At 39.5% G+C, this 23,791-nt stretch overlaps 1 protein-coding gene and 1 long non-coding RNA gene across 4 annotated transcripts in view; one reads left to right on the top strand and one right to left on the bottom strand.

Annotated features, from left to right (window-relative positions):
• The window catches only part of SMARCA2 (SWI/SNF related BAF chromatin remodeling complex subunit ATPase 2), a 121,221-nt gene extending 110,286 nt beyond the window's left edge, over nt 1-10,935 (top strand). For both annotated transcript variants that reach the window (XM_074932961.1, XM_074932962.1), the window contains 5 exons: nt 2,713-2,818; nt 3,609-3,710; nt 8,463-8,595; nt 9,723-9,865; nt 10,496-10,935. In XM_074932961.1, coding sequence (XP_074789062.1) covers nt 2,713-2,818; nt 3,609-3,710; nt 8,463-8,595; nt 9,723-9,865; nt 10,496-10,531 — 520 coding nt within the window. In that variant the 3' untranslated portion in view covers nt 10,532-10,935. The remainder of the gene's footprint in view (nt 1-2,712; nt 2,819-3,608; nt 3,711-8,462; nt 8,596-9,722; nt 9,866-10,495) is intronic.
• Nucleotides 1-23,791, bottom strand: part of LOC141973931 (uncharacterized) — a 118,611-nt gene that overhangs the window by 14,376 nt on the left and 80,444 nt on the right. Inside the window, exon 3 of one of the 2 annotated variants that reach the window (XR_012635627.1) lies at nt 179-604. The exons of the other annotated variant lie outside the window; for it this stretch is intronic. This is a non-coding gene — a long non-coding RNA (uncharacterized LOC141973931). Of the gene's footprint in view, nt 1-178; nt 605-23,791 lie in introns of those variants that run through there. 2 annotated transcript variants of the gene reach the window in all.

The raw sequence follows: 23,791 nt of genomic DNA, 5'->3' as shown, positions 1-23,791 counted from the left end.
GTGTGTACTTAATGCATTGCTTCTCCTTGTATTGCTTCTAGTTTCTCTTTGAGAGTGCAGTCTGAGGTGAAGATTAAGTTCTGGGATGTGGCATGACATAGTCAGTCATATAGATGGTTAGCAAGATTGGTGCCTTTAAATCCATAGTATAAACACCTCCCACTTTGACAGGGGAAGTACGAAAAGATGGAATTTGACTCTTTGGTGTGAATCAGTATCAAAGGATATGGGAGGTACAGTGGCTGAGTTTCACGATTACTTGTTGTCAGGAGAGAAACAGTAAGATTTGGGATTACAATTATCTAGTCATTTTATGATTTCCTCTATTTCAGTAACAGGGTGCTTCCCAAATAAATTAGATCTGTTGGGTGAAATTGCTAGTAACTGCCCGGAGTGTGAAGTCCAAGTGTGAAGTCCAACAGCTGTGTGGGGTAGATAAACTTCACTCTCACCTTCCCTGACAGAGGTGCACAGTAGATCACCTTGTCTCACCATGCAGCAGCAGCACCCAGAAGTGCATTCATGCATGTGCCATGATCTTACTGTAATCCAGAAGGCAGCCTGGCAGTTACTGCTAAGTAGTCGAGGGGAACAGATTCTGCTTCTGCAAGTCAGACAAAAGTCAGGATGAGACAGAGACTTTTGGTTTCTAGGTTTCCATTGGATGGAAAAATAGCTGCCAGCTGACACCCATGATACTGGTTGAACAACACTGATAAGCAAGCTGTGGTCAAAACGTTTACATTATTGTCCTTTTTGGTGGATAGGAGCAGCACTAAACCAAGAGCAGTAAGAAATCTTGGATTAGGTGAGCAACAGCTGCTTAAGGAAATGAAGGAATTCACAGAATCACAGAATTGTCTAGGTTGGAAAAGACCTTGAAGATCATCCAGTCCAACCATCAGCCCAACATTAACAGTTCCCAACTACACCATATCCATCAGCGCTAAGTCAACACTACTCTGAAACACCTCCAGGGATGGGGACTACACCACTGCCCTGGGCAGCCCATTCCAACGCCCAACAACCCCTATATGCTTCCTAATATCCAGTCTAAACCTTCCCTGGTGCAACTTGAGGCCATTCCCTCTTGTCCTGTCACTTACTACTTGGTTAAAGAGGCTCATCCCCAGCTCCCTGCACCCTCCTTTCAGGAAGCTGTAGAGGGCGATGAGGTCTCCCCTCAGCCTCCTCTTCTCCAGACTAAACACCCCCAGTTCCGTCAGCTGCTCCTCGTACGACCTGTGCTCCAGACCCTGCACCAGCTTTGTTGCCCTTCTCTGGACACGCTCGAGTCATTCAATGTCCTTTCTGGAGTGAGGGGCCCAAAACTGAACACAGGAATCGAGGTGCGGCCTCCCCAGTGACAGTACAGGGGTAAGGTCCCTTCCCTGTCCCTGCTGGCCACGCTATTTCTGATGCAAAATCTGTTTACTCCTACTTGTTCATTTGTCTATCATGTCCGTTAGAAAAATAATATCCCCTCAAATTCTGTTGCTATTTCAGGCATTAAGAAATGCCTAAGATACAGTAGGCATTCATGACTTTAAAAAACCAGAGCTGTTCTTATGCTCCATGGCAGAACTGCCTCAGTTAACCTTTGATTTAATATCCCACACCACTGTGGAAGGTAATAACAAGAGAGAAGCTCAGGTGGAAGCCAGGACTTGGCAGGCTTCTTGCCCGACTCTTGTGAAGGTTTGGTATCCCTGAGTTACCATCCAAAGATGCGAATGAGAAAACAGGGCCTTTTTGAAGTAGCTGTGAGAGGAAGAAGCATATGAATGTGAGCTGGGAAATGCTTGTGAATGTTATGTGCAGTGAATTACAGTTCCTCTCAGCAGAACTTTTTTTCTGCTACTTTGTGAGAAAAATGACATGCAGAAAGGGAAAAAAAAAAAAGACTAAGCCCATAAGTGCCATCAAACATTTCCTCTCCAGGTGACTTATGGTCGTGTATTATTTAGGAAGCCACAAATAAGAAAATTAAAACCTCCCCTCAATTTGGAAGCGTTAAAATAGCTAACAATGGGAAATCTGGAAATCTTAGAAATTCTGAACACATCTAAGTGATAGGCAATGTTCCTAGAGCATGAAAGGTTTTTAGACAACCCATCACTTATTTCAGATGACTGAAGAAATGCAAATGGCAGTAGTGATTTTCAATACAGTTGCAATGATCTTCCCAGAAACCTAACAGTCACTAATGAGAGTTAATTTTTTTGTTGTTGTAACATCTAGTTAGTCTGATAGCAATCAGCATCTGGTATAATGAAAATCAAGTATGAACAAATGGTTTGCTGTGATGAGAAGGTACAAAACAACTATAAAAAGATGAAGATAAACCTATAGTGATAGGAGGGACGCTTTCTAAAAATTACAAAGCAAAACTGAGAAAAGGATAAGACTGTACTCAGGAAACCACTGTAGAATTCAGATTCAAATCCTGATCCTTCTTCCATAAAGCCTCGTACACATACAGTCCTATAGTGATGGTGATACATTAGGACAACAGCACAAAGGATATGTTTTAAATTGTAAATTAATAATCTGCACCAAATTAAAAAAACAGAGCAGGGTTCAATATCTAATTCTTTGAAAGGAAAAAATTGTGATTATTTTTTTCTTATGATTAGATTGTATGTGTGTGTGTGGTTTTTGTGAGAAAGTTGACAATAATTCTTTGCATTATGGGTTTATTTTTCTCAACAGTTCAGGACGACAGCTAAGTGAAGTCTTCATTCAGCTCCCATCTAGGAAAGAGTTACCAGAATATTATGAATTGATTAGGAAACCAGTGGACTTCAAAAAGATAAAGGTAAGAATGTTTTTTGGAAGTGGAGATTCCTGTATTTATTTTTGTTATACAGAAGAGTAAGCACGAAGTTGTCATTAAAATTACAACATGAATATTGCATGTACCTGTATTTGTGGCTTAGATTGCACACCTTGTTAGGAATTTTGTTTAGAGTCTATTGCAGAATATCACTGTAATTTCAAAGTCGAATCAAAATGAGCAGTGTGACATGAATGACACTTTCAGGAAAGACATCTCACTGTCTTTTTTGCAAAGACCTAATTGAGAATCTGTAAGCACATCTTTGGTAAAAACACAGTGATTGCAATGGTTCTAGGGGAATATAGTCATCCCTAAACTAGCATCACATCTTGGAACAGCCAGGTCAGATCCAAGTACAGTTTGGCAGATGGGGTTTAGGCAGCTTTTTGCATTGTTACATGATGTCATAACTCTATGACTTTAATTCATGTCATAGCTTATTTTGTTCCTGTGCTAAAAAGAAGAAACTGGAACTCCTTTTACCAAAAGAATTCTATTTCTTTTCCTTTTGTCCCTTCCAGTTCACACAGCAATTGCTTAATTTCGACTCTAATTACCCTGGTGTATTCTTTTGAGTAATATGTTAATGATATGCTTTAAGACTTCCTTTCTTTGTTTTAAACAGGTACATGTCTTGATGCTTAGTTAAAATTTTTGAAGAGAAGGCTTTTAATATGTCGAAATCAAACATTAATTCAGTGTCCTGTCTCTTGTTTTTCTTTCTGAACCACTGCCCACCCATACTTCATTTCCTCAACAAATACAACAGGAAAGAATTCGTAACCATAAGTATCGGAGTCTTGGAGACTTGGAGAAAGATGTCATGTTGCTGTGTCACAATGCTCAGACATTCAATTTGGAGGGCTCACAGGTGTGAATGAACTGCTTTGTGTTAAACATACAGGTTTCCCCTGCCTAATGTTTTCAGTGCTTGTGGATTGTTATATTATGTACATAAACCCTGTGTTTTAATCCTTACTTTGAATAGAGAAAAATGCCCATTCTTAGAAACATCCGGAAAACACTGGACACAGCTGCAGTGTGTGCATACAGAGAAATTGGTTTTTATTCTAATTCTGAGATAATTTTTTTCTGATCTGTGTGTGGTTTAGAGCTGCTATAAGACTATTTAATTCTATGGTAAAAGGCAGTACGTGTAGAGGGATACATCAGCTTGGGTTTACCACAGTGTGTGACAGAAGGAGAGGTTTAACAGTACGGCTTAGGACAGGATGTTGAGGAAACACTTCATAGTGAACTCTTCAGTTCTGCTCATGGAAGGCATAGGTTTAAGGTTTGTCCAGATGTAAAGCTTTGTGTATGAAGCTTTTTACTCTCTGGATCCTCTGGTAACTTTTTTTTTTTTTTAATGTTGAAAGATCCGTGTCTGTTTTAAGAGACAGTAATAATAAATCCCAGCTGAGTCTCAGAAGTTTAGAAGTCAAAATACCATCTCAAACAAATATTTCACACACGTGAACATGCTCAGTGCTGTGAATTCAGCCCAGGACACTGCCACAACACTACAAAATCCAGAGGACAGATAAGAAAGTTATCTAACTATACAGTGAAACATAGTCTTGGATTATTATTTTTATAGATGAGGTTCAAATAGAGTTATGCAAACACAATGTAAAATTGAAACAGAAAACATTACAACTGCTGTAATGTGCAAGAGGGAAGAAATTATGTTAGAAAAAACCTAAGTAAAAGCAGGCTGAAGGTTGATGCTGCCAATACTAATGCATCCTTTAGATTCCTAAACATTACTGAGGATCCTTAGTTAAACTGGGGAGTTTATATTCAAATTTGAGAGTTAAAAATTAAAATGAGCACGCAATTAATTATGAAGAATAGTTGAATACAGCTCATTATTTTTTCTTGATTTTTGCTATCTAGAAACAAAAAATGTTTTCTATAATATGCATGTGTGGTATTCTTACTGTCTTCAGTTATATGGAAATAACCTATAAATAGCTAAAAAAAATTTTAATAAGAAAATTAATGATGATAGAAAGTGTGGGACAAAATTTTGCTGCATGTCAGGTCATATTATATCATAGAAGTGTTTGGGTTGGAAGAGGCCTTAAAGATCATTTAGTTCCAAACCCCTGCCACAGGCAGGGTTACCTTCCACTAGACCAGGTTGCTCAAAGCCCCATCCAAGCTGGTCTTGAACACTGCCAGGGAGGGGGCAGCCACAGCTTCTCTGGGCAACCTGCTCCAGTGTCTCACCACCCTCACAGGGAAGAATTTCTGCCTTACATATAATCTGAGTCTACCCTCTTTCAGTTTAAAACTGTTACCTCTCGTCCTATCACTACACTCCCTGATAAAGAGTCCCTCCCCGTCTTTCCGGTAGGCCTCCTTTATGTACTGGAAGGCTGCTAAAGGCCTCCTTAGAGCCTTCTCTTCTCCAGGCTGAACACCCCCAACTCTCTCAGCCTGTCCTCATAGGGGAGGTTCTCCAGCCCCTGATCACCTTTGTGGCCAAATCTGGACCCGCTTGAGCAGGTCTACGTTCTTCTTATGCTGGGGGCTCCAGAGCTGGACACAGTACTGCAGGTGGGGTCTCACGAGAGCAGAGTAGAGGGGGAGAATCACCTCCCTGTACCTGCTGCCACACTTCTCTTGATGCAGCCCAGGATATGGTTGGCTTTCTGGGCTGTGAGTGCACATTGCTGGTTCAGACACTTTCCATCCACCAGTACTCCCAAGTCCTTCTCCACAGGGCTGCTCTCAATCCACTCATCTCCCAGTCCATATTTGTGCTTGGGATTGCCTCAATCTGTATGCAAGACCTTGTCCAAATGTAAATTGCCAGTTTACTCCATAGTCACATAGCAATGAGACAGCTGTAAATATCTACAGATAACAAATGGGAAAAATAAAAATAAAAATGAAGGAAAGGTAATATCCAGAAGTATCACTGAAAATGTAGAAAATGGTAGAAGCTGGTAGAGGAGGTAAAAAGAAGCAAATAAAAATCAGTAGCAAAATGAAAAAAATAATCAAATTATTCTCAGCAGAATGACTCCAGTTGCCTATGGCAAACTGGTCTGTTTTTAGACAGCAGTGGTAGAATTGGCAGGAATAATCCTGAGTGGGAAGAAATATTAAGTAGATATTGCTGCTCTGTTTGGAAAGAACCCAACCTGTTTCAGTGTGTTGCAGTATTATTTTCCATTTCAATGTATTAATTACCAGATGTACTATTGAGTTTTATAGCATGAAGCCCAAATAACTCGTATCTAAGATTTTTTTAAGTTTCTTTCTGATAACTTCTCATAGCATTCATTTTGATTTCCAGTGACTTGCAGGACACTTCTGCAGCAGTCGTCCTGCAGCTGTCTTCCAGTTTTTAAGGCTACTTTATGTTCTTTGTAATAGTTTTGGTCCACCTTTGCTCTCACATACCAGTAAACTAGATTATTTGTGTCTGCACCCAAAACCAAAAGGCTAATTCAGGCAGTTGTTTAAGTACACAGTGACTTCAAGTGAAATTGTATGTGATTTTTCTGTTAGTATGATGCATGCTGCTTTTCCTTGAAGCAAAGCAGTTCCATCTGAGCTGGAATGAGGGGTTTTCAGGTAGAGGCAGACTTTGTGTTTTGAGGCTTTTGTCCTCAGTGCAACCTCAGCAATTTGAAGTTTTTCATGTTGTAGTTATCAAATAAAACACAGACATGTAAGGAGTTAAAAATAGTATGTGTCTATAGAAACAGAAGATTTGTCATGAATATTGTAATTTGTCATAAAGTTCTGTTGTCATTGCTTCTCCCCTTTTGAAGGAAGTCCCACTGCCATTGCTGGGGTTTTTTTGAAACTTGTTGGAATTGGATTTTGGTCAAAATAAGAAAATTTTATCTCCACAGCTTTTCCCAAAGCAGCCCCAGGTTTTTTATGGATCAAAATAGATACTGAATATTACCCCATAATTCTGTGTTAAGGTTAAAATAATTTTTGAAAACCCTTTATTTCCCTAGGAAATTCCATTTAAAAGTCTGGGTCACAGTGATACCTTAAGTATGTAGTGACCGGCATTAGAAAAATATAATGTTATACACATCCTTAATTGTTTTTGTCTTAGAAAAGTGTTTGGTCTGAGAAAGGACAGCAAGGTTAGTTGAAAGAGACATTCCTAAGAACAATGGGATATGCTACGCCTCTGTGTAAGAAAAAGAAATGGTTCTCAGGAGGAGCTCAGGGGCTTCTATCGATAGCTTACTTGAAAAGAAGTAGGTATAAGAGAAAGTCAATAATCATTTGACCTTGAAGAAGGAAACTGTGGGGTCTCACAGCCCACTAATGTCATAAGACAATGAGAGAAAAGCCTTTTCAAAACATTCATGATCATTATGTATATGTCAAGAAGTTTTACCATGGTCAAGAACAGTCAGACATCTCTTAACAAATTGCACAGTGGTACTTCATAATAGGGAGTGATGTGCAGTGAGAGGCAGTTTTCCTAAAAAGGACTTGGAGGTCAGATAAAAAAAAGGTTGTATACTTCATGTAAAGTATTCTGAACAAAGTTTTTCTAATTCATTTTGCTTAACCTGCAAAACATTAGAACAGTTTTATCAGTTTTAACATACAGATTGTGTAATGGCAACCAAAAATCCTTCCAGTATCTTTCTCACAAATACCCAATGTCCCTTTATACAAGAAAGTCTATAATTTATTCAAAGGAGTAGTGTAACAGCTAGGATAGTACAAGTGGTAATGATGATAAAACCAAATGCAGTCTATGACTCTGTACCCTTCTGTTAACTGTTCTTAGTTGTTTAGTGCTGAATTGTCCAGTGCTTGGCTTCTGACGTTTTACAAAACAAAATGTACAAGTTCATTTGTTAAGGTTATTATGAAGAACCAGATACTCAGCAAGGCAACAAGATTGTTACAGTGTTAATCTGAGAAATGTGTTACAAGCCAAATGTAGCCCAGTCACTCTTGAGAGTCCTCTCATGGTTGAGGTTAAAGGGAAGATCTGATGTCTGAGAGCAAGCTACAGAATGTTTGAGAGCAGGTGATAAGTTTAGAACAAGCACTGATTTTTTTTTATTTATTTATTTTCAGTCTTTGTAAATCTGAGAGGAAGGAAGGAGGGAATGAGCTGCTTGGGATAAATTACTTTCCTTCTATCCTCTTTGGATTTCAGAAAGAAATAAGAATAATTAACATGAGGGTTAGCCATTTGTCATTATCAACTGTATTGCTAGACTACAACCCATTTTTTTAATTAAGGTGCTTACTGCTGAAGTCTGTTGCTTTGGCAGTTTTTCAAGGCTGTTATGATCTGATGAAAATACACGATAGTTCCTGTGGTAATAAATACATAAATAAAATACATAAATAAATATAAAAATAAAAACACTAACTGGACATTTAGATACATTCTAAGAGTTGTATTTTTGTGGCTCACTACTGATAAATGTCATCATTTAGAGCATGAAAAATTAATGTTGGCATTTCTTGTAAAATTCATGCAACAAGCATTGTTACTCAGTTTTGAAAAAGCCATGTACTCTGTGGGCTTGCTCTGGAAATTAAGGTCTATGCTGTGAATTTTTGATATTGCTTGACTTTAAAGTTCCAACAGAGGTTTGTATTCATACTGTAGATCTATGAGGACTCCATTGTTCTTCAGTCTGTGTTCAAAAGTGCACGACAGAAGATTGCCAAAGAAGAAGAAAGTGAGGATGAAAGCAATGATGATGAAGATGACGAAGAAGAAGAAGAGTCAGAATCAGAATGTAAGTCCCCTGCTAAATACTGCAGGGTACATCTGGGAGATTTTCTAGTTTCTGCATGAAGACTGATTATAAGGTTCTATTTTCCATTGGTGAAACTTTTTACTAAGTTTGCTGCTTTGGTTGTTAACATTCAGCTTGTCTTCTGGCTGTGTGTCCTGGCTATACCTCTTAGAGTACAGTAAACCATTTTAAAGCCAGAAACAAATCACAGAGGTGTTTTGTGGAAGCAGATCTGATTGGCCATGATTATTTATAAACCCTTCTGGTCCTGTTCATGTTATTTGTAAGGAGAAGTTCTGGAAAGACTAGAGAATCTTTATCCATAGGTGGTCAACTTTCAGGCATGGTGTGACATATAAAACTTACCACCTGGTTAAGAACCAGAAGATGTTGCAAATATTTTTCATTGCAACAAGGACTAAGTGAACCTGTTTCAGAAGCAGGAGGTGACACTCATTGAGTCTCCACAGAGTGGGAAACATGATACAGTGGAAAAGGAGGGATCCTTTCATTCCACTTTCTGCTACCCAATACATCTACCCATACTCTCCAACTACTCCCTCTGTCTGGTTACAGAAACTAGTTCTTGGCCCTGAGCTGCTCTTCCAAGTATATCACGTGGGTGTGCAAAGCATGCAAGTTTAGCGGTTCATTTGGAAATAATTAGATATTATGGAATCAGGAATTTCAACATATTCTTCAGAAAGGTGTTGACTCAAAATTTGGCAGTCACTTCCAGATAGCATTTCTGTAGTTTAAAATACAAAAAAATGCCTGTTTGTACAAAAGATAAACATTCCTATGGGCAAGGAAGAAAATATATTGAGATGTGTGTCTTCTCACAGGACCATATACTACCTGTAGACACCATTCTGAGAATGAAGAGAAGATGCACACAGTCAACTTAAAGTTATTCTTTATAGTTTATTACAGATTATTGTTAAAGCTATCAAGAAGTAGGGAAATAAAAGCAAATACTTCTGCTTCATTGTTCCATAGTCCAGATAAAGAACAGAGGGGAATATCTTCTCAGGCTGCTACCAGGGGTGAATTTCTGTGAACAGAGACAGCATTTGAAAGTTGGTAACTGAAAGTTACATTTACATATGCTAATAAACTTCTTGCAGCAAAGTCAGTGAAAGTCAAAATCAAGCTAAATAAGAAGGATGAAAAAAGTCGAGAGAAAGGAAAAGGGAAGAAGAGGCAAAGCCGAGCAAAAGCCAAGCCTGTTGTGAGTGATGATGATAGTGATGAGGATCAAGATGAAAATGTAAGTTTTGTTCACTGAGACTGTGGAAGTGGTTGCAGTGATTGCGTCTCTACCCTGTCCTGCTTGGTGTCAGAATTCTCAATTATTCATGCTTAAGCACATTTTTGATCTGTATTGATCATCTTGAGAGAACTGGGGGGGAGTGTTAACTGTGTCTGGGTGTGCTTATGAGATCTGGTCCCAGTGCTGAAAGACAAGAAGTCTAAGAAGTTTGGAGCTTATTACTTGGAGCTGTTCCTTATTTCATTGAACCTTTAAACCTCGTGGTGTGTTTGCTTTTGTCCACAGACAAAAAAACTCTTAGCAAGATTTTTTTTGTGTGTGTGTGGGTGCTTCTGCTATTGCAGCAAATGAAAACAGACCCATTTCCAGTTGTTTTTAAACGTGTGGGTAGAAAGATACAGTGTTTCCTGACTCTGTGTCTTTCCTTTTCTAAAGAAGTCTGCAGCAATTAAATGAAATGTCACAAAAGAGAAATATTAGATAACGTAGTACCTTTCTTAAGACTATCTTGATTTGTCAGTTTAATTATTTTTCTTCCTTTTACTTTCTTTTTTTTTCCTTCTTTAACACATTCCACAGAGTAACTGGCAAAGAATTTCTGACTTGTCTTGTGTCTCTTACCTCTAGGACCAGTCGGAAGCAAGCGGAAGTGATGATGAGTGATCCATAGGGTTTATTTTCTTGGCAGAACTGACCCCTTCCCCTTCTCTCTTCCCTTCTTCTATTTTATACCCAGTGAATTCATTTTGTCAGATAAACATTGGTTTGTTTCTGTATTCTCATTCTCTATAAATTAGCTTTAGGATAGTGCCAGACAAGCATATGATATCATGGTGTAAAAAAGGAAAAAAAAAAAGTAACATATTGTGACCAAATGGGCCTCAAAAGATTTAAAAACAAAACAAAAAAAGCTTTTGATGGAAAATGTGGATTGATAGTATATTTCTATGGGCTGGTTTTAACTTGGTAATGGTTTGGTTGTGTCTGGGTTTATCATTTGATAGTATGTTTTTCAGTGGCGTCAGAAAGACAAAAAAAAAAAAAAAGTCTTTTGTAGCATTGATAACCAGGAGAAGCCATGAATAGCCACTGGTTATTTTATTTTTCATCAGGCAGTTTTCAAAGTTTTTATTTGTTCTGTACTGTTTTTTTACACTGTGGTACATATATGCAACTTGGTTTAATAGCTTATAAATGTACAATAGTTAGCCTTCATCCACTTTGTCTCATAAACATTTTTCCACTTCATGCTTGACGATCTTCAGAAAAATGCTTTTTGAATTGTATGAAATTTATGTCTACTGTAAACTTTGCTTAACTTTTTTTTTTTTTTCTCAATTAAAAAAAGTTGAGTTAAAAAAAAATGCTATTGAATATTGCAATCTATATAGTGTAATGGATGGCTTCTTTCATCAGACTGATCTTCTATGTTACCAGTGTGGATTATCACCTTTTCCCTAAAGTGTACTTAATCTTTGCTTTCTTTGCACAATGTCTTTGGTTGCAAGTCATAAGCCTGAGGCAAATAAAATTCCAGTAATTTTGAAAAATGTGGTGTTGGTGCTTTCCTAATAAAGAGATAATTTAGCTCAATAGATGTAGCCTTGTGTTATGAGTTCCACAAAAATCTTTTTATAACAGGGACAAGAGGGCAGGAATATCTCCTGTGGGGAGGTCCACTGTGGTCTGTCTGGAACATAAAATAAGAACTCATTCAAATACCACAGAAGTATCTTCAGAGACAGAAGATATACAATACATATTTAAAATAAGAATAAGAAAATTAAAGTAGTAAAATAATACCTTGAACTAAAAGTGCAGTCCATTACCTAATTATAACTGAAGTGATTAAGCGATAATATAAACATTTATTTCAGGAAGTGTATGTCCATAGGTCCTAGTGGGCATGAATACAACTAATTATGCAGGCAGTCAACCCACCTATGTCAGTTTATTTAAAATGTTAGCTTGAGGTATCAGATTTTGATGCACTAAGATGTGGTAGTGTAAACATTTGAACTACATATCTACAGTTCATATTGTTGCTCTGGAAAATCAAAACTTCTTAGATTTGAATGTACATTGAGTAGAAGATGTACAAGCCTAGGAGTTGTTCTGTTTGTAAACAGAACATTTCTTTGTTATCTGAACTGTGTGTTTCTCAGTATGTGTCTAGACCACATCCCTTTATACCACCTTGCAGTATGTTAACTGCTTCAGGTTTTTCTAGCTCAGTTGAAAAGTGATTCATAAGTTTATCTGGTACCCATTTGTGTGTATTAGCCTTGCACAGAGGTAAGTCGGCTTTGCTTGGTTTTAACAATTTCAAACAATTCATTCCTAGTGTGTGCCCCATCTTAATGGAAGACCCTGTATTTCACAGAGAGATGCCATTGATCTCAGAGGGACACACTGATGAGACCAGTGTCTAAAGCAGCTTTGCAGAAAACAGCCTGGTGGTCCTGGTGGACACCAAGTTGAACATGAGCCAACAATGCACTATTGTGGCAAAGAATGTTAGCAGTGTCCTGGGCTGCATTAGAAGGAGTGTTGCACTCACAGGGAGGTGATCCTTTCCCTCTTGTCAGCACTGGTGAGGTATATCTGGAGTGCTTTGTCCAGTGGTGGGCTCCCCAACAGAAGTGAGACATGGACATATTGGAGAAAGCCCAGCAAAGGGCCACTAAAACAGTTAAAATACTGGAGCCTGTGACATACAAAGGGAGGCTCAGTGCGCTGGCACTCTTCAGTCTGGAGAAGGCTCAGACGCACCTTACTGATGTGAATTAGTATCTGAAGAGAGAAAGTAAAGAAGAAGGAGCCATTCTTTTTTCAGTGGTGCCCAGTGACACAACCAGGGGCAGGGGGCACAAACTGAAACACAAGAGGTTCCCTCTGAACACCAGGAAATACTTTTTTACTGTGAGGGTGACTGAGCCCTTGCACATGTTTTCCAGAGAGGTCGTAGAGTCTTCATCCTTGGAGATACTCAAAAGCCATCTGGACACAGTGCTGGGCACTGGGCTTTAGGTGGCCCTGCTGGAGCAGGGAGGTTAGACCAGGTGACATGCAGAGGTCCCTTCCCACCTCAGTCACTCTCTGATTCTGCGATATGAGATAGCCTGGTTTGCCGAAGCCATTCTGTCTTCAGTGACAGTTTCACAAGAACATATGTAATTTTTTTTTTTTTCACTGCAAAATGAACCAAGTAAACCAGCCTATTATGCATGAAAAGAAACATCTGGCAGTAGGCTTCAGTCACTCCTGGCCTAGACTGAACTTAAACAGGCAACTTAGATGTAAAAGGCATAGTGTCATGCTACCCATCCCCAGAGTGCCTGATGACTTTGCAGTGACCCAGTTTGATTTATTTTTCAAAAACTCGTTAGTTACAGATGAGTGTTCAGCTGGAGAATAAAAATTAACTAAGAAGACCCAACTTTTCTGTTAAAAATGAAAATGACTTTTTTTTTAAGTCAATAAGCCATATGAGGGTATCAGTTTGCATGAAGCAATACATTTGAATTCTTAGCTGCAGTTTTTGTTTTGTCAGGTTTTAAGTAATTTCAGAATATTTTCAATTTCCCCTCTGAGTTTCAAGAAAAAATGCAATTACATTTATCAATGAATTAAAATTGATTTATGACTGTTAAGTCATGCCTATGCCTCCACTGCAGTTGGTCCTGTTACTCTGCTTAGGATTTGAATTAGTTTCTACTCAGAGTAATTCAATTGTTATCTTGCTCTTTCTCTGTATGAATTTACTGCATTTTTCAAGATGAAGTTTTCTTCTGGTAATCTCAGCACATTGCTATATGAAGAAAAAGGTTCTGGGTAAGTTGTTGTCATATGTAACTTTCCAAATTCTTTAAAAAAAAAAAAAAAAAAAGAGGAAGTCTTTTTTTAAGGTATGTACAAATCCATGTTATAGATGGAAGCACACTCTCATTTACGGGATTCCCTTTCCAGTACAAATTGACATGCAAAGCAGTTGGAATGCCTTTTGGACAATACACAACTAAAAGCACAATGCTACCATCCATATTGAGGGAAAATAACTCATTTCTTACCTTAATTTCAGAAAATTGTTTAGTAAAATTGGAAACAGTGTAGCTTGGGAAGTGAGGAAAATAAGTTAAGTGAAGTAAATAGCAGGAGGTTTTCATGTTGCATCTGCTTCTGGGGAGTAGGCAGCAGTGTAAGCAGGCCAGATAAGTAATATTAACAGCTTTTATATATTTCAGATGCTGTTACTATTCTTTCTTTTCCCCTCACACACCTTCTGAAAGAAACAAAGAAAATGCAAAACCTTTTACTCATTAATATAAATGGGTTCCTGCTTAAATGTGTCCTCAATATGGAAGTTTTCAGACCCACATATATTTTTTACTTTGCCATGTATACTGCTTTTAGAATGGAAGTGTCAGGGTGCTTCTCCACCACCACCTTTCTAGCTCTGGAGTTATACTCTTCACTCACTCAGCTCATGAATAAATCCAGTGATTCAGTGGTTATTGAGGCAGAGAGGCATGGCAGTGTGTATAATGGCAAATACTGCCACAGCTTCTGTGCCTGGTAAGATAAAGGCACAACTGATGCAGCAGTAAGCCTCAAAGTGGTGTGTAATTACTAAGCCATTAGTACATGCTCAGTCCTGTCAGCTACCCATGGAGGGCTTTAATAGCTCCATTAATAATGCACAATCTACTGTCACTTTTTCATTAAAAACGCTTGGACAATGGGGTTTACTGAACACATTGTCTAGGCAGGGAAACAGGTCACAACATATAAAACCAAAAAGTTTTTATAAGGGATTTTTAGGCTAGTCTATTCCTTTCCCCTCTGTTCACCCTCTGAAAAACCTTTGTAATATTTTAAAATCCCTGCAAAATATCCATTTTCAATTTTGAATGGGTGCTTGAACTGTAAGCTGAAACATGACCGTAATTGAATTCTGTAGATTCACAGAAGGGGTTAGCAAGCATAGTTCATGTGTGTGTGTTGACCATAAGGAAGAAAGAGAAGTAGGTTCAGGGCAGGCAAAGAGGTGAATGATAAACGGTGTTGACTCTTGTGGCAGAACTACGTATCCTTTTAGGAATCCCTCTCTCTTGCTGTGCTGAACATGGGATAGAGAGAAGGTAAGAGAAAAAATAAGCAGAGGATGTGAAACAAGTTGCCAGTCATCATTTACCTAGTTATGTTTTATGGAAGCTGAACATCCCATTCAGTGGGGACAGAACTTTATACTTTGGGACTCCAGAGTCATACACTTCAAGTGTTTAAACATCAAAGGCCATGTTTATGCTTGGGGTGACTTTGTTAATTAAAATGAAAACCAAAAATGCCATAAAGGATTACCGAGATGCAGCCTGCTTATTCTCTGTGAGAAAAGTCAGAAAGTCAGATTTTATCCAACAATTATTTAAATGTGACATAAACCAAAAGTTAACTGGAGGTTGTAGCACCAGTCTCTTATTTCCACTTAATAACCAAGAGCTCACTCCTCAAATGAGAGAAGGTTGGTGCAGGTGTATCTCTACGCCTTTTCTCATGTGGAGGTCACATCTGCTTTCTAGACATGAGTCCTCATCTCTGCCTTTGCTTTACTTATGAGGGTTGTGAATGAGGCAGTATTTACCATAACTTTGACTCTACATTCACACAGAAAGATGGGTGTGCTGAAGAACATGTTGATCTCTCTGCCTTGATCTGATGCTGTTATGAGGTAAAATACTTCTATTCCCCTGCCGCTAGTATAAGGAGCTTCTATTTCAATCTGTATAGTATTTTACTTCTTCCTTATTTGCATGACCACAGCAGACATAGGTAAGAATAAAATTCTTCTCCAATTAGATGATGACAGGTTGTGTTTTCTTCCCATGTATGCCAAGTTGTCATCAAAGGCTGAATCACAACAAATAACTTGCATTTTCAAAATAACTGGAAGACTTGTATTGGAAATCATACCTGAGACAAAGACCATTTTCATGACAACTTCCAGCTTGGTATTCGGTGTCATATTTTCATGCACATTTTTATTGCTGTGGTGACATATGCTGATGCCTCATTACATTTACCACTTTTGATGAGATCAATGCTTTTAAGCTATGTATTGCATCACCTGCTTCATGTGAATACAATCATTACATAGACTTTTCTCACATCAGGACATGGAGATTAAAATGAAGAGAAGACCCCATACTAAGGCATGAATTCACTGCAAATGAAAGAGAATTACCTGTATGCCAAATGCCATTTTCTTTCTCTGAAACAACCATAGTTTCTGGTGGACATGAATTTATATCCACTTGTGTTATTTGTATTATGGTTTATATCCCATTTTACTGTAGTAGTATGTATTACATGCATTCTCCCTTTGGGCTTCCAACATAGTTACTCTTCTGTCCATCACTTTCCACTGAAATCAATTTTGTATGTGCTTGGATGCCTTAGACTTGAAGCAGTTACTGCTTCGTTGTGCAGCATTATTTCCCATCTCCTTTGTCCTTCTAATATGAAATGAGAGAGAGGAGGAAAAAGACATTGTCTGACTGTGCATTTAGGGCTTCTCATTTTCTGAGACCAGGACACCTCGTTGCTATTAATGCTGTTGTGTGCTGGTGCAACCCTAGGGACACTTCAGTGCTCATGCAGTTCTTGAAGTTTCTCTTAGAAGTTCTTAAGGTCATGGAACAAAGCAGTGAAGCTGAGCAGGTCTGACATTCTGCAGATGCACAAAAAGAGTAAGTATTCCATGACAGTGTACTTAAGCGCTTAGAAGCAGTAATTGAAATAGGTATTTAAAACTTCACCATTTAAACTACATAAGGGACAATCTTACCAAGATAAAAGCATTTTACTTCTGCTTTGGAAACTGCTATTAGACTATCTTCCATTGATACATCACTGGATGTAACTTCTTTGCCATTACTTCATGCTGTCCTTATATCCTACTGTTTCTGTGTGACAGTCAAGATTTAAATCTTGGACATTTTGAGTGCTTATAGGAAAATAATTTACTTTGCATCATTAATTAAAGTTTTCACTAATTCTTGGGAATCCAGGAGATACAGAAATGCTGTGCAGCAGAGCCCATACCAGAATCTAGGTATATTACAATAATGATTTCCCTGAGATGGACAGGTTAATAAAAAAAAAAAAAATAAAAAAAATAAAAATGGGAAAAAAAACCCTTATCCTATATCTGGCAAGTTATTTCTTCTTAGGGGTAAACAAATTGAAAAGGATATTACTATCTCTTTTTTCTATGTCACTTAGACTCACTTCAAAGCCTCTTCCTTGTTCCCAGAACATAAATGCCAGGTTCAGCACACTTGAGACCCAGCTACCAAGCTGTAGGTTAAAGGGAGAAGCTTGAGTTTATTCTTCATAAACATGTGAGTGGCACATTTTTTCTTAGGAGGTGCCATTCAGTTATTCTGTCCTGACTATGTCTGCGGCTGGTGCTCTCTGTGTTTCCAACTGTGCTGGGTTCTGTTGCAAGTTAGCACCTGAGAGACTTTGCTGCTGCAGTCCCTGGAATAGAAACTAATTCAAAGCAGCTCTTCTGGGTGAACATGCTTCCCTGGATGGCGCACAGGGATGAATAATGGAGACAAATTGTTGGTAGACCCGATTGTATTCATGGGCAGCTCATCACCAATTAGGACTCAGGTGAGCACAACCATCTCATGCCCACCTGTGACATCCCTGATGAATTCCACAAGTAGCCTTGCTGTCTGTTCTGCCTGTGTTCCTCTGACCACAGGGCAGTGCTTGCTTCCTTGATTTTGCTTGTTTTAATGGCCTAACATCTGTCTGGTAAGAGATTTCTGGCCTTGGGGAACAGTCCCATTGCTGCTCTGGTATCAGGCAGTCATGGCTGGCTTTCTCACCATGTTCCAAGGGTTCATGTTTTTTCCCTGGAGATGTCCACATCACTACTTTCCTTTCTATTTGTTTGCTGCTGTAGCTTCCTTTAATGTAAGTTTATGGAATCAACCAGAGTAACAGGTAGGGAACCACAGACACTAATCCTAGAAAATAACAAAGACATCATCTACTCTGCATAATTGTGTCTTTCACTTTCAGACACCTCACCTGCCTGAGGCCCACTGAGTGGTCTTCCTGGGGCTGTTCAGCCTTTGGGGTCACTGAGCAAAAAGTGATGTCTGGTTACTTTTAAGCTAAATGAGCTTGCCCAGCAAAATATTTAACTTATCCCAGAATTGTTTCTGTGCAGACACAGTATAAACAAATACAGCGCCAGACAGTGACAGCTTCGCAAAAAAAGGTAATAATTTTAAACTTTGAAATATATCTACTTAAGAGAATTTAAAAAATTTTATTTTCAAAAAAGAGATTCTTCATGTAAGACTTCACACTTTGCCACTCAAAGATAGCAAAAGGGCCCCTGAGGACTTGCTAGTAGACTGTCTCCAATATATCATGCCTCCTAACCTTCTGTCATCCTTTTCATCAGTCCCTACCTCAGCCTTACTGTGTACTTTGGTAATAAGCACTGGGGCCCATCAAATGACATCCCTATTTGAGTAATGCCAGCCTTTTTTCATCTGTCCAGGTTAAACTGCAGCACAGGGTGCATGCTCTTCAGCGAGCACAGCATCTGACAGTATGCCATGTGATGTCACTATTTGGCTTGACCACAGCATTCATTCAAAAATGCTGGAAAGATAAACATGACATTTCAGTACACCTTTTCTAACCTAAGTAATTAGAGATACAGAAGATACTCTTCTGTGAAAGCTGCACTTACTACAGGTGCAAATATTTTCAGGAAAGTCACACACATTCTCTTTTTGCGTCCACTGGTGGGGCCTATTACCCCCTCTAGTTTTGCCAGAAAATACTCTCTGTCTCACATGAATGTATGAGCTGTCTTCTGGTAACCTATATACCCAGTAGTCAGCGTCAAGGTTTACACTGGATTCAATCATGTCAAAGGCAGTAACCCATTGGCCATGTATTAAATGAGCTTTCTTTGCAGAGGATTGTAGTTTGCTTTTAAGATTTTAGATAGCAGGGTCAGTTTGACTTTCCTAAGGACAAATCCTGGGAGACTTTTAAATAGAAATGAAATTCAGTAAGTGAGGAATGAGTGGGAAGTTTAAAAAATTACTTTCATGATCAAGAAAGTAATTTCTGAGATCTCTACTGAACGATCTCTTGCTCTGTAACACAGAAATGAATTTCAGCCTGATGACAGGTCTTGCAGACATGCCTTCAGAGAGCTGTGAGGAACTGTTAGTCCATGGAGTCCCTGAAGGTCATTTCTGGTCATGTGGTCTCTACACTCCAACAAGGAGCTTCATCGCTGCGCAGGAGAGGGAGGGAAGGAGAGCACAGGGAGGTATGCTTTCTCAAGGTAGACAGGTAGAATTAATACAAAATAAAATCCCTGGTCCTGCTTGTGTATTAATGCTTTCATAGATTATTACAGATTGGCAACAAAACATTTTTTGTAGGAGTTACACAGCTGAATTTTCTTAATTTGCTTGTAAATGGTCACATACCCATGAAAGTATTTCCAAATCTGAGTGGGAAAAACCACTGTTACAGAAAAAGATATCTTTCTCTTTATGTCCCTTAGGCATGAGTCTTTTTAAACGTCAGGTGCATCTTGGTCACTGCTGGGTTTGCACTGAGAATACCTGTCCAATAGGAATTTGAATTATGCTGTCAATATTTCATGTATACCAGCAAACAAATGACAAATAGCAGGTTTTGTCTGAATAAATTCAAGCCCAACTTTTATTTCCTCCAACCTGAACCAAAATTAAGCTGCCAGGTTTCAGATCTTACTATTGATCCTTTGAGCCGTGTAGTACCCTGGTTTTATTTTTAATGAACAATACTTTCTTCTAATTCAGGTCTGCCACACTGCTCCTACTTTCATGTGAATAGCATTGTAGCATAGCCAGGTTCTATATTTCAACATCACAACAGGAAATACTTTGGGAGTACCAGCAGTGATAGCATCTGCAAGTGAATGGAGAGAAGACTGCTTTAATACTCCAGAGGAAAGAAAGAAGTCAAGCTCACTGAGATTTTGTTGGAAATTCATGTTCTTCTGTAAAAGCCCACTGTGATAGGCTTCCATTATAAAGAATACAAAGTATAATGTATGATAGGAATAGAAATATTCCTGCACCCCTCTGCATTTGTATGTCTGCATCTCTGACTTGAAATATTCTATTAAACCTCTTAACCTGCAGATGAGGATTCACAGTGGTCATTGACAAACACTTCAGCAAAGCTGTCCCACAACCTGGAATTCACTGAAATTCTGATGTAGAAGTGGAGTGAATTACAGCTAACTTGAAGAGATGCTGATAATATGTATACCATTCCTCCCTTTTGTCCTTCCTCTGTGTCATTTGTGTACTCCTACAACAACTTTGGAAGGCAATTGTCTATAGTGAGGGTTTAAGTTTGGTTTGGGCTTGTGGCATATGGTGTCCCGAGGCAGATAAGCATTGTGCTCTTGCTAGTGTTTATTCTTCAGCAGAGTTCTACTGTATCCCAAAATTCCTTTCCAAAGTATCCTGAGGTTTGAAAATTAATGTCAAAAATACAGCAGAAACTGAGAAAAAAACATAGTCCATTTGAAAAATACTAGAAAAAGCAATCCATTAGAATCTTTACTGACGGACATGAAATATATGTTGCTACGACTGGAGACAGAAATATTTACATGCATGTATAAACCCCATTACAATCATCCTGCTCCACCCTGGATACCAGATTTACATCCCTTTCTTTCCCTCTCTTTGTTTTTCACAGAATCACAGAATCACTCAGGTTGGAAAAGACCCTTGGGATCATCGAGTCCAACCCTCAGCCCGACTCTACAAAGTTCTCCCCTACACCATATCCCCCAGCATCTCATCTAAGCGACCCTTAAAGACATCCAGGGATGGTGACTCCACCCCCTCCCTGGGCAGCCTTTTCCACTCTCTGACCACTCTTTCTGTGAAAAATTTTTTCCTAATGTCCAGTCTGAACCTCCCCTGTTGCAGTTTAAAGCCATTCCCTCTTGTTCTGTCGCTAATCACCTGTGAGAAGAGGCCAGCACCAACCTCCCTACAATGTCCTTTCAGGTAGCTGTAGAGAGTGATGAGGTCTCCCCTCAGCCTTCTCCTCCTCAAACTGAACAGTCCCAGCTCCTTCAATCACTCCTCACAGGATTTGTTCTCCAGGCCCTTCACCAGCTTCGTTGCCCTCCTCTGCACTCGCTCCAGCACCTCGAGATCTCTCTCGTATTGAGGTGCCCAAAACTGGACACAACACTCCAGGTGTGGCCTCACCAGTGCAGAGCACAGGGGGACTGTCACCTCCCTACTTCTGCTGGTCACACTATTTCTGATACAAGCCAGGATGCCGTTGGATTTCTTGGCCACCCGGGCACACTGCTGGCTCATGTTCAGCTGCTTGTCAATGAGAACCCCCAGATTCTTCTCTCCCAGACAGCTCCAGCCACACCTCCTCAAGCCTGTAGCCATGCAGGGGGTTGTTGTGGCCCAAGTGCAGGAACTGGCACTTGGCCTTGTTGAAGCTCATCCCGTTAACGTTGGTCCACTGATCCAATCTATCCAAGTCTCTCCGTAGAGCCTCCCTGTCCTCATGCAGATCGACACTCCCGCTTAACTTGGTGTCATCTGCGAATTCACTGATGATACACTCTATGTCCTTATCAAGATCATCAATAAAGATGTTGAACAGAAACAGTCCCAACACTGAGCCCTGAGGAACACCACTTGTGACCGGCCCCAGCTCCATTGACCACCACTCTCTGGGACCGTCCATCCAGCCAGTGCTTGACCCAGCAGACTGTTCGCTCATCCAGGCCATGAGCAGCCAGTTTTTCTATGAGAATTCTATGGGGAACTGTGTTGAATGCTTTTTGAAAATCCATGTAGACAATATCCACAGCTTTTCCCTCATCCAATAGTCAGGTCATTTTGTCACAGAAGGAGATCAGATTTGTCAGGCAGGACCTGCCCTTCATAAACCCACGCTGACTGGGGCTGATCATCTGGTTGTCTGTTACATGACTTTTAATGGCCCCCAAGATGACTTGCTCCATGACCTTCCCTAGTACCAAGGTCAGACTGACAGGTCTATAGTTTCCTGGATCCTCCTTCCTGCCTCACCTGTAGATGGGTGTCACATTTGCCACCCTCCAGTCCAATGGTACCTCCCCAGTTAGCCATGACTTCAGGTAAATCATGGACAGCGGCTTGGTGAGCACATCTGTCAACTTTTTCAGCGCCCTTAGGTGTAATCCATCCAGTCCCACAGATTTGTGGGCATCCCAGGGGTATAGCAGGTCTCTGACCACTTCCTCTTTAACTGTGCTGACCTCAGTCTGCTTCCCCTCCCCATCTCCCAGCTCATGAGGCTGGGTGTCCAGGGAACAGCCAGTCCCACTGCTAAAGACTGAAGCAAAGTAGGTGTTGAGCACCTCAGACTTTTCCTCATCCTTTGTTACCATATTTCCCTCTGCATCCAATAAAGGAGGGAGATTTTCCCTAGTCCTCCTTTTGTGATTAATGAAGTTATAGAACCATTTTTTATTATCTTTAACAGCTGTAGCCAAGTTCAGCCGTATCTGTGGTTTGGTTCCCTTAATGTTCTCCCTGCATAGCTTCACTACATCTTTATAGTCTTCATGAGAGACCTGCCCCCTCTTCCAAAGATCGTAGATTCTCCTTTTGTTCTTGAGATCCAGCCAAAGGTCCCTGTTTAGCCAGGCCGGTCTCCTTCCCCAACTGCCTGTTTTTCGGCACACGGGAACAGCCTGATCCTGTGCCTTCAAGACTTCTCTCTTGAAGTGTGTCCAGCCTTTTTTTGTTAAATGCCATGTGATTTAATTTCCTTCTCAGGCTTCTATGAACTTTTACAGACCTCAAAAATCTTGACTGATCCTACTCATTGACTTCCTTACCTCCCAAAGCATCAGAAAGCAGTTGTAGCATGATGCTGGTTCAATATGTCAGGCTTTCCTAAGTGGCCAGAAATCTTTTACTGCTCCAACTCCAGATATTCTTACACAACACAGACTACCGTGTTCTTCACTGAGAAAAAAAAATAAGCTGAGTAGCTGACTTATTCTATGATATACATGCTGGTGAAAAACAAAACAAAAGAAAACAAAAAGCTATAACAACCAAAAGCCCTAACCAATCCAACAAAAACAAACAAAATGAACCAAATGGAAGAATTATAGCAGAACTGCCAAAAACATTAAGACAATGAACATGAGGACATGCAAACTAAGACACAGGTGGCATTGTTAGATGTTAGAAAATGTACTTACCTTTTGGTTTAAAAGCATTCAATTTAAAGTTTAAAAAAGTAGTTAAAAAGCCTGCTTTCTCAGTTGTTAGCATCAATGTTTTGCTTGTCTTTCATTGCTTTCGAATAGAATAGAATAGAATAGAATAGAATAGAATAGAATATTATATTTCCATTGGAAGAGCCCTCCAATGACCATCTAGTCTAACTGCCTGACCACTTCAGGACTGACCAAAAGCTGAAGTATGTTGTTAAGGCTATTGTCCAAATGCCCTCTTCAACACTGACAGGCTTGTGACATCGACCACCTCTCTAGGAAGCCTGTTCCGGTATTTGAACACCCTCTCAGTAAAGAAATGCATCTATTTCTTCTCTAGTCTTTAACAGAGCAAGGAAGAGGAAAGATTTCTTCAAGAATCTCTGTACAACACTGGTGTATCTCAAGCTTCATGGAAATCTTCGGTTTATGTCAAAATGCACACATTACCAAAGAAAATTGATTTAAGCAAACAAACAAAAAAACCTTTAGGGGTGTAAGTACTTAGCTTCCTTGGATTTCAGTGGGAGAAATATGCTTTGCATTAATACTTCCTTAAGCAATCC

This window comes from Athene noctua, chromosome Z (assembly GCF_965140245.1).
Source record: "Athene noctua chromosome Z, bAthNoc1.hap1.1, whole genome shotgun sequence".
Taxonomy (NCBI): domain Eukaryota; kingdom Metazoa; phylum Chordata; class Aves; order Strigiformes; family Strigidae; genus Athene; species Athene noctua.
Note: the sequence above shows the minus strand (reverse complement) of the source record. Positions and strands in the feature narration are given on the sequence as shown.